Source organism: Rattus norvegicus, chromosome X (genome assembly GCF_036323735.1).
Source record: "Rattus norvegicus strain BN/NHsdMcwi chromosome X, GRCr8, whole genome shotgun sequence".
NCBI lineage: Eukaryota > Metazoa > Chordata > Mammalia > Rodentia > Muridae > Rattus > Rattus norvegicus.
In genome coordinates this window covers 134,346,752-134,356,780 of record NC_086039.1, presented here as the reverse complement: position 1 = coordinate 134,356,780, position 10,029 = coordinate 134,346,752, and the positions used below count along the sequence as shown (strand labels likewise).

General features: G+C 40.7%; 1 protein-coding gene across 1 annotated transcript; it reads right to left on the bottom strand.

Annotated features, from left to right (window-relative positions):
- Positions 1-8,059: 8,059 nt before the first annotated feature.
- Positions 8,060-8,777, bottom strand: Hmgb4l8 (high-mobility group box 4 like 8). The gene has a single exon (XM_006257564.5). It carries the CDS (start codon positions 8,619-8,621, stop codon positions 8,115-8,117), a length of 507 nt encoding a protein of 168 aa, XP_006257626.1. The 5' UTR covers positions 8,622-8,777; the 3' UTR covers positions 8,060-8,114.
- Between the last annotated feature and the right edge of the window lie 1,252 nt (positions 8,778-10,029).

Below are 10,029 nucleotides of genomic sequence, written 5' to 3'. Positions count from 1 at the left end.
CAGGAGCTAGGAGGGAGGAAGGGACTTATCTGGTGTCCCTGGTGTCAACTGGTCCCCAGAAAAGCAGCCAGAATAGTGGGGCAAGAAATCTAGTGCAGGGTATGGGATACAGTTTATAGCTGTTGGGTGTGCTTTCAGGAGAGACCTAGAGGAGTTTTAATATATGAGGCTTTTCCCCAGTCAGGATATGGGACTTTATTTTTCCTGGAATAATATTAAAAATTTTAAATTTTAAATATTGCATCTATTTTCATATATATTATATATATCATCTGTGTTCTCTCTTTTCTGAACAAAGAAAAGGTTCAAATTCTAAACAGTCTAATTTTTCCTACTGTTTTCACCCTCTCCACTTGTATTCCCATTCTTCAGATGCAAGTTGGCAGTTCTGTGAGCACCCATTCCATGAATAGTGACTAGAGAGAAGAATAACCATGGATTGTGCCACAGCAGTGTTGAATTTCTCCTTATTGGTATATGTAAGTATTCTGAGTATGGAGGTATGTTTTTCATATCAACACTATTACTTACCTCATTATACTGCTCAGCAGGGAGTATCTTTTCCATTTGGATCTTTACCTCCGCTCTCCAGTCTACTTCTTTGTGACTGGTTTTGTCCCATGATACTTGAGTAAAATGAATGTTCCTAACCATGGCAGAGTGTCTCCTATTTTCTGTCATGGCTAATCATATGTGTCTGCATAGTTGCCATTTCTTAGTGGTTATCATTTGTGCTCACTATCTTATTCCTGAGGTCTCACTTTTATGGAACTAATGCCACAAGCCAGTTTTGTCTGTGTGATCCTCTTTGTTCAGCTGTTTTTTCCTGGTGCTGGCAACAACGGGCTTGAGGTAGTACTGATTAGTACCCCCACCCCCTTTGTGCTCATCCTGCTTTCCAGTGTACAAGCTGCGGCTACTGCTGTTCTAAGGGTTCACTATGTTAGGAAAAGGCTCAAGGCCTCTTCCCCTCGAGCCTTCATCTCATGGTGGTAAAGAATTTTTATCACATATCATACAAAACTCTTATACATTCCAGCCACCTTTTTTCCTCTGACCAGTACAAGTTTGTCTTACTGTTTTACAGGGCTCTGAAACCCATGTTGACTCCCCTGATAGACACATTCAGAAATAAGAAATGAGTGATAAATAAAATTACAGCAGAAATGTAGCAAAATCTTTTTGTTTGCTTCTAAATTTGTGAAATAACAATCACAAGTACTTACTGTTGGGAAAATTTTTTTTATAAAAGAATATTACTACCTTTAGAAGTATAAATAATTGATATAGGAAAATCTACAGCAAATGTTTCTCCCTCAAAATATTATCCGCCACTGAGATGTGAATTAACATGCAGATATATTACATTTGCTCTTATAATATTGGTTAGGCATCCCTTGGCTCACTCATCTTCTAGAAAAGTGGACTAATCAGAATCTTTTCCTTGGGTGCAGATAGGACCCTAGCAGAGATTCTCCTGTCTGACTGGTACAAGTAAGACACAACTGAAACAGAAATCGGACCCCCCAAAGCACATAAAAGACAAGAAAACAAATGTCAAAATGTTCTTACTTTATTGACTGGTAGCACACTTTTCTTGTTCTATTTAACATTAGAGTTAGGAAAAAAAATGTGCCATGATCCTTTGCTACACCTGTGTAGTGTTTTTACCTTTTCATTGTACTTTTCTAGATTTCTTTCTCATCTATTAGTTGCATTTACATTCCTAATATCTCTATGATGTGCTAAGAAAGACATCACAATGAACTCCGCCATACTAATGAAAAACAGAGAACCCGGCAAAGTAAAGGAATTTGTCCCACATCTTGCATATTTATTAGTATAAGCAACATTATAATTCAGATCCTGTGAGTTGACCTCTAATCTTTTCTGCTAGGCTTCCGAGTGTATTTGAAATGAAAGAACTGCAGCTTGCACGTATTGAATACTTACTATGAGCCAGACACTGAACTCAGCTCTGTCACTGTTTATTACCATGCAGAACTCTTACAACAAGGCATTGGTATTTTCAGCCTATATTCAAAATCAAGAAACAGAGGTTAAGTGATTAAGGTTAAGATAGCTACAGAGGTTGTAAATAGAACATTCAGTATTTAAAGCAAGATCTGGTTGACTATGTTTGAGCTATAAGAGCCTTAAAGATGATTTATGTAATGATTTTAATCAGCTTTATTGTGAAAGAATTTTTGTACAATAATCTTTTCCAATTACAGTGTGCAATTCTATGAGATTTTTCAGATCCCTGGGGAATAAATACTTCAATTAAAACATTGCACAGTTTTATCACCTCTAAAAGTTTCTATTCTTTTGTAGTAAATCCTTTCCCCCACCCCAATATTTATACAACCATTTATTTCCTTTCTTTCTTCCTATGTCAGTATTCCTCTCCTTAAATCTTCTACAAATACAATGAAACAGCATGTACTTTTGTGTAACTACATTCTCTTAGTCTGCCTGACATTAGAAGTCACCCGTGTTGCTTCAGAAATGATAAATTTGTTATTTGTGGCTACTACTTCATTGTAAAAATTTACCATATCTTTTAAAAAAATCCATTCCTGTTGATGGATATGATACGTTGATTTTCAGACTTTAATGTCTATGCTCCTATGGGTTCAGCTGTGCCTGGAGCCTACTAATAGTGATGAAGTTTCCTGCAAACAATTCTTTTCAAGGGAATACAACCAAAAATAGCAATCAATGGTATTTCCAAGACCAGGAAACTTTGTGGAAGCAGGTATAGTTCTAAGATTTGGATATTTCTGCAGGCTGATCTCATTTTTCTTCTGGCAATTTCATCGAGCAGTGATGAATCCTGTCCTAGGTAGTCTGATGGGGAATCAGAGAAAAGTAGGTAGAAAAGAAGGTCCAGCTGAACAAGTATACTTGGTTCTTTCCCCATGTGTGGTACTGCAAATGGAGTCTTAGGTATGTAAGACACTGTTTTATGTGTTTATGCATTAAATGAACAAAATGAAGACTTCTTAAGTGTTTAAGTTCAGAATAAATGCAACATTCATTTAGATTTTGTCTAATATAAAATTTTATTATGAATAATTCTGTTGACCACTTTAATATGTTTGTGAGTTAGAGTGTGATAATTCAACAATGTATGTCATATGCACTGATCAAGTTTGAATAGATAAAACTGCCATTTCCTAGATTATTTTTGAAAGCTTTAATCCTTAATAACTGTACATATGTACATGGTCCAGGGTGCTATTTCAACACATTCATACAGTAAGTACTGGAAATTAGGGTAATTAGCATTTCCTTCTCCTGATCATTACTTTGTATTTGGAGTCACCAAGCTTTGGATGACTGGAAGCTATAATCACCTCACTATGCTATGGAGCACTAGAGCATCCACTCCTCTCTAGGTGTCTTATGTTTGCTATGTTTAACCTCCCTCTAACCCTCTTCCCAGTCTCCTCTTCCAGTGCTAGCTATCAGTACTACAAATATTTGGAGCAACTTTAAAAAAAAAACTCTTTTACATGTTTTTAAAGATACAGTAATCCTTCGTATTTGGTGATAATTGGTTCTAAGGTTTTTTTTTTACAGTCTCACATGAGAGTGGTTTACTGTGGGGGGAAAGGAGCAAGGGGGTGATGGAGACAAAAGGGAAAAGAAAAGAGAGAAAAGGGGCTAAGGTCAGAAAAGTGTCTACCTTTTATTTAGTCTGTGGCATATTCTCTCACAGATAGAGGTGGGAAGTGGGTAGAAAAACAAAATGTAGACAGGACTGAGAAGATGGCTGCTTGGGCGAAGGTGCTCAATGCACGAGTCTGGGATCCTTGTGATGCACAGAAATGGAGATGAAATCCAACTTTTCTAGGCCTACACCTTAACACATAGGTGCCTACTTACAATCTCTCCCCGCCTCCTTTCTCTCTCTGTCCCTCCCTCGCCCTCCCCCTCTCTTTAAAATAACACAAAATATTAGTCTTCTGATTGTCAAACAACCTTTATAATGTAGCATAGAGACTTTGAGTATATTTCAGTGGCAGAGAACTTAATCTAGAATTCTGAAGGAATCTGTCAATTGTTTTTCAGTTTATTCATTAAACAAATGTCAAGTTTGGAATTTCAGCCAGGTACTGTGGCAAGTCTCTTACTGTGTACACCAAATGCTCTATTCGTTTATTATTTAGCTCAAATTAACAATATGAAAGAAACATGTCAGAGAAATCACTAAATTATTAAAGGAACAGAATGAAACATTTATGTAGACATAATTTAGGAGAAACTTAAAGAATACTCTTTAAAAATGATCCTGCTTTGGGAGCAGAAATATTCCATGGTCTAACATATGTCAGTTTAGAGTTTAAAGGGAGTCCCATTTTCATTAGTGAAGGTTTACCCCAAACTGGTGGCTATCATACTAAATTGTTGTCTTCTTATTAGCATGATACCGGTGTAGCTTGTACGTAGTAAAGCCTGGAGATGGAAAGCACATAATTGATTCTGCTACTACCTAGAGACCCTAGCTGCTTCACTCTCTGGCATTTAGATATATTCATCAATAAAACAAGAAGATTGTGGTCAAGAAAGTTGCAAGATGCAATATTCTATGTGTAGGTGTTATTTTTATGTTTTTTCTTTCTTTTCCTAAAAAATAAAATCATAATCATCAATTTGCCCTGCAACTTGTTTTTCACCACTTGACAATATATCACGAATGCTCTTCCAGATCAATATATATAGATTCACCTCTCTGACTTGAAACGTTAGCTTTGACTAGAAATGAAGGAAACACAACATCTAGTTAGCAAGGCTCTCGGCTCTCCAGAACCAACATTTTGTTTCTTGCCATTTACACCCCAAAGGCTATCAAGTTTGACATGGATGTTAATTTGTTTTAAATAGGAACGTGATCTCTAGGAGGGTGCTGTGAAATGAAATCAATGTGAGGATTTCGAAAGAGGCTAAAGCTGAAGCTTCCCACTCTTACCCTTCATCCCGGGTGGTTGAGCAGTCAGGTTCCCTTGCTTCACGCCCCGCAAGAGTGATATAGAGAGGTTTAAAAGTAAAATGGTTTCAGCAAATTTAAAACAGGTTTCGAACAATATTTTTCCACTGAAATAGAAAAAAAACCCTAAGGGAAATGATATTATACCTTATTGGAGTTGACTTTACAATATTATACCTGATCGGATTTGACTTTACAATTAAAGAAGTATGGGACAGAACTACATCGAACAGAGGCACTAAGCAACTGCTTTGGCTAGTTCAGTCATGCTATTTTGCTGCTCTGTGATCTGAACTCTTCACCTTTGGGACCAATGTAACGCCTTTCTGAAGCATTCATAGTTCAGTTGGGTAAACCCAAACAACTCTAGTGATCTCACCTAGGAAGACATTTCATAAGGAAAACTGAAAGCCTACAAATCTTTTCAGCAGGGCCATTTCTAAGGGACCGCTGCCAGCAACTTTAGACAGTCACAGGAAACCTAAGGGACTTTTACAGGTACTGAACGACTGGGGACAATGATGGTGCTGATGCTGTGGTATTAGAAGAATGTACAGCAGTCACTACAGTTCCTTCTGACAAGGCCCACCCATGGAAACATGGTGCCAGGAAGAGCCTTGATTCTTTATGCCTTCTCTGGTTTCTATAGCTTGCAAAACAGAGTGACATCCTAAAGACTGCAGATGAAGGCTGTGAAGTTGATTCAGACACTCGTTGATTCAGCCACTAATGAGCTTTCATAATAGTGGAGCACATTTAGAACAGTGCCTTCTCTATAGCTAAAGTTCAAGAAATGTTAGCTGACACTACAGTGTCTGGGTTGTGTGAGACAGGAATTTAATAATTATTTGCTTCCTAATTGCTGCATCCAAAAAGCTGAACATTAATGCATTCATACATATCTCATCTATTCATTATGCATTTATTAACTGTCTACTATATAACGGGACCTATGCTCATTGCTATGCATCGAGTGGTAAAAGAAGCACTTGTTGCAAAATCTCAGAACATCCACGCCAAAGGGAGATGAATTCTTATTTTTAGGCATTTTTTTTAAATTGCCATTCCCCTTCTATCTTTCCCCTGTCTTTCTTAAATACAAGGAGAATTGCCCTGGAAAAAGAATTGGTAGGCATTTTATTTTATTTTTTATTTTTTATTTTTTTTAATTCTTTAATCTTTTTTTACAGCCTAATCTTTTACCCCTTCCAGGTCTTCCCTCTGACTGTTCCATATCCTATAGCTCTCCCCTCACACCCAACATGAGGAAGTTCCCTCCCCCACACACCACACCAAACCTTCTTAATCCCTGGGGCCTCTAGTCTCCTGAGGGTTAACTGAATCTTCTCTCACTAAGTCAAGACACCAGTCTTCTACAGTATATTTGTTGGGGGTCTCATCTCAGCTGGTGTATGCTGCCCAGTTGGTGATCCAGTGTCTGAGAGATCTCAGGGGTCCAGGTTAATTGAGACTGCTGGTCTTCCTATACGGTCACCCTCCTCCTCAGCTTCTTCCAGCCTTTCCCTAATTCTACTACAGGGCTCACCAGTTTCTGTCCATTGGTTGTGTGTAAAAATCTGAATCTGACACTTTCCACTGCTCGTCCTTTTGGAGGGCAATCGTGCTAGGTTCTTGTTTGTAAGCACTCCATAGCATCAGTAATAGTGTCAGGCCATGGCACCTCCCCTTGAGCTGGATCCCAATCTGGGCCTGTCACTGAACTTCCTTTCCCTCAAGTTCTTTTTCATTTTTGACCCTGTAGTTTTTTCAGACAGGAATAATTCTGAGTCAGAGTTTTTGACAGTAGATGATAACCCCATCCCTCACTTGATGCCCTCTTTCTACTGGAGGTGGACTCCACAGGTTCCCTCTCACCAGTGTAGGATATTTTATCTAAGGTCCCTTCCTCTGAGTCCTGAGAGTCATCTCACAGGTCTCTAGTATATTCTAGAGTGTCCCCCCATCTCCTACCTCCTGATGTTGCCTGTTTCCATTCTTTCTGCCATCCCTCAGGACTTCAGTCCTGCTCCTCCTATACCGGATCCTCTTCCTCTCCCTGACCCACTTCCCACCCAATACCCTCACACACCCACAGTGATTACTTTCTTCTTCTGCCCAAGTGGGATTGAGGCATCCTCACTTGGGCCCTTCAGCTTGTTAACCTTCTTGAGTTCTGTGGATTGTATTCTGGGCAGTCTGTATTTTTTATTTTTTAGCTAACATCCACATATTAGTGAGATACATCCCTAGGATGATATTTCCTAGTTTCATCCATTTGCCTGCAAAACTCATGCTTACAAACAGGGGCCTACCATGACTGCACCCTGAAAGGCCCAACAAGCAGCTGCTGAAAGAGTCAGATGGAGGTTTTTACACCCAACCAATGGACAGAAGCATCTGACCCCTGTCATTGAATCAGGGAAATGCTGGAAGAAACTGAGGAGGAGGGCGACCCTCTAAGAGGACCAGCAGTCTCAATTAACCTGGACCCCTGAGATCTCTCAGACACTGGATCACCAATCAGGCAGCAAACACTAGCAGATATGAAGCCCCAAACACATATACAGCAGAGGACTGCTGGGTCTGGGTTAGGCAGAGAAGATGCACTTAACCCTCAAGAGACTGGAGGCCACACATGGACCTTAACCTGTAACATGGACCTAATGTGTTGAAATCCAAACAACTTGATTCCAACCCGAGTTGTAATCACAAACAAAATAGGTGCCTAGACAGACGGCACAATTTGCTGTTTTTTTGACCCCATTCCCTTGAGATGGCAAGCCACAGCAAAAACTAGGATTTGCATTAAGAAATCTCTGAGCCTATCACTATACTTTTTGTTCCCAAAAGCAGCTGTGGGGCTGGCTCCCCGTACACAAATGGCTTTTCACATGTACATGAGCACCCATGTCACCCTAGGCCATTTGGCTCCTATAGCCAGTTCCCTGTCTTAGAGCTGCCTCTCTGAGAGCCAACCTCCCCAAGGCTAGACCTGAATCAAACCACTCACTACCACAGCATAGCATCCAAGGACAGTCTGAAAACACTAAACACCAGAGCCAGAAAGCCAGTTGAATGAGGTTTATTGTTTCAGATTGGGTTTGCCCCATCCCTTGAAGTTTTACTTCCCGCGCTGGCATTGGTGGTAGTAGGCCTCCCGCTCTTCAAGGTACTTGGCCCTCAGAACCGCAGCCCTCTCCTCGTAGGGGATTTTATCCGCTTCTGAACACCTGGCCCACATCCTCCCTGCAGCCTTGGCCACCTGCGCCACAGTCCAGTTTGGGTGTTGTTCTTTTATCTCCTCAAAATGGTCCTGGGAGAAGAGCAGGAACGAGGATGGGGGCTTCCGCGGTGCATCTGCATCTCTCCTCCTTCTCTCCCTTCTCGGTCCAGTATAGTTTCTCATTTCACGTTGGTACCGATCTTTGTCGCGCTTGGCCAGGGCTTCATACTTCTTTTTTTCCTTCTTTGAGATGGTCTTCCACTTTTCAGAACACTTTCTAGAAAATTCGGTAAAATCATAATAGGTGTTTGGCTGTTGCTCCCTCATTTGATTTCTGAAGTCCATCATAAAATGGACATAAGGAGAGACGTTCACTTTCGGTCTTACTTTGCTGTCTTTTCCCATGTTTATAGAAGCTCGAATTCTGATCCTGCTGATTGGAGAGCAGCGAATGGTCTTCACTACAGGAGCAGCCTAGACAGTGTCCTCCATGGGGTGAAATCTTCCCTCTGTGTGCACCTCAGCCAGGGCCCAGCCTTTTCAGTGCTGGTGGGCATTGTTGCGTCAAAGAAGGGAAAATGTGATGTCATCCCTGAGCTGACCAATGGCAGCCAAGTTCAGTCACTTACAGGTAGGCCCTCTTCTTTAAAAAAAAAAGATTTATTTATTATATATAAGTACACTGTAGCTTTCTTCAGACACACAAGAAGAGGGAATCAGATCTCATTACAAATGGCTGTGAGACATCATATGGTGGCTGGGATATGACTTCAGGACCTCCAGAAGAGCTCTCAGTGATCTTAAACACTGAGCCAACTCTCCAGCCCCCAGGCAGGCCTGCTTAGTGGTTGGTTTCTCCAGGGACTTTCTCTTTTGCCTCTAAGGAATGATGAAAGCTTATCTGAACTTTATTAGAGTTGCTACTGGCCCAGGGAATCTGGCCCCATCTGGTCTCAATGAGAGATGGTGTGCCAAATTCTCAACAGATTTGATGCCACAGGGAAGGGGGATGTCTAGGGGTATAGAGCCCCTTGTCAGGAAAAGGGGGGGTTCAAAGAGCACTGAGAGGGGGACTTGGGACAAAAAATGAAAAATTTAATGATCAAAAAATCATTGACCTGTCCTAGCTCAGTAATGCATTGTAATGGCTAGGCTGAATTGTATATAGTAGCTGCATATTTTCCTTTATGATGTCTACTTCATTATGTTTTTATTAGAAAGATTTGTGTGTTTGTTGTCTAGTTTTGAAGTACTAGGGAGGGAACTCCAGGCCCTACACATGCTAGGCAAGGACATTACCACTGAGCTATATCTCTAGCCCCATTAGAGTAGTCGGAAAAAATGCACTGAGGTGGGAGGTTTGGAAGGCACAATGAAAGCTATAGGCAGTTTTCAGCACACACACACACACATACATACACACACACACACACACACACACACACACACACACACACACACACACAAACACACACACACATTGGCCAATATGCCCTGACTCTGTGACTCTACTTGTGATCTGAACCTGTGTCTGATCAATCAAACTTTCCAGGTATCCTACAATTTCTGTCCCATGATGGGTTAAGGGACATCTTCCCCTCTCAACCATAAAATCCAAACTTCAGCATGAGATATCAAGTGCCTAACTTACTCTACAGAGATTGTTCACCAGCTCCTATGATATGTGCTGTCAAATCCCAGGCACAAATGCTCCCCTCTCCACAATGTGATGGGGTTGCCACCCCACAGTTGTGGAATATCAAATGGCTGAGAAGTACATAAAGAAATGTTCAACATTCTTAGTCATCAGAGA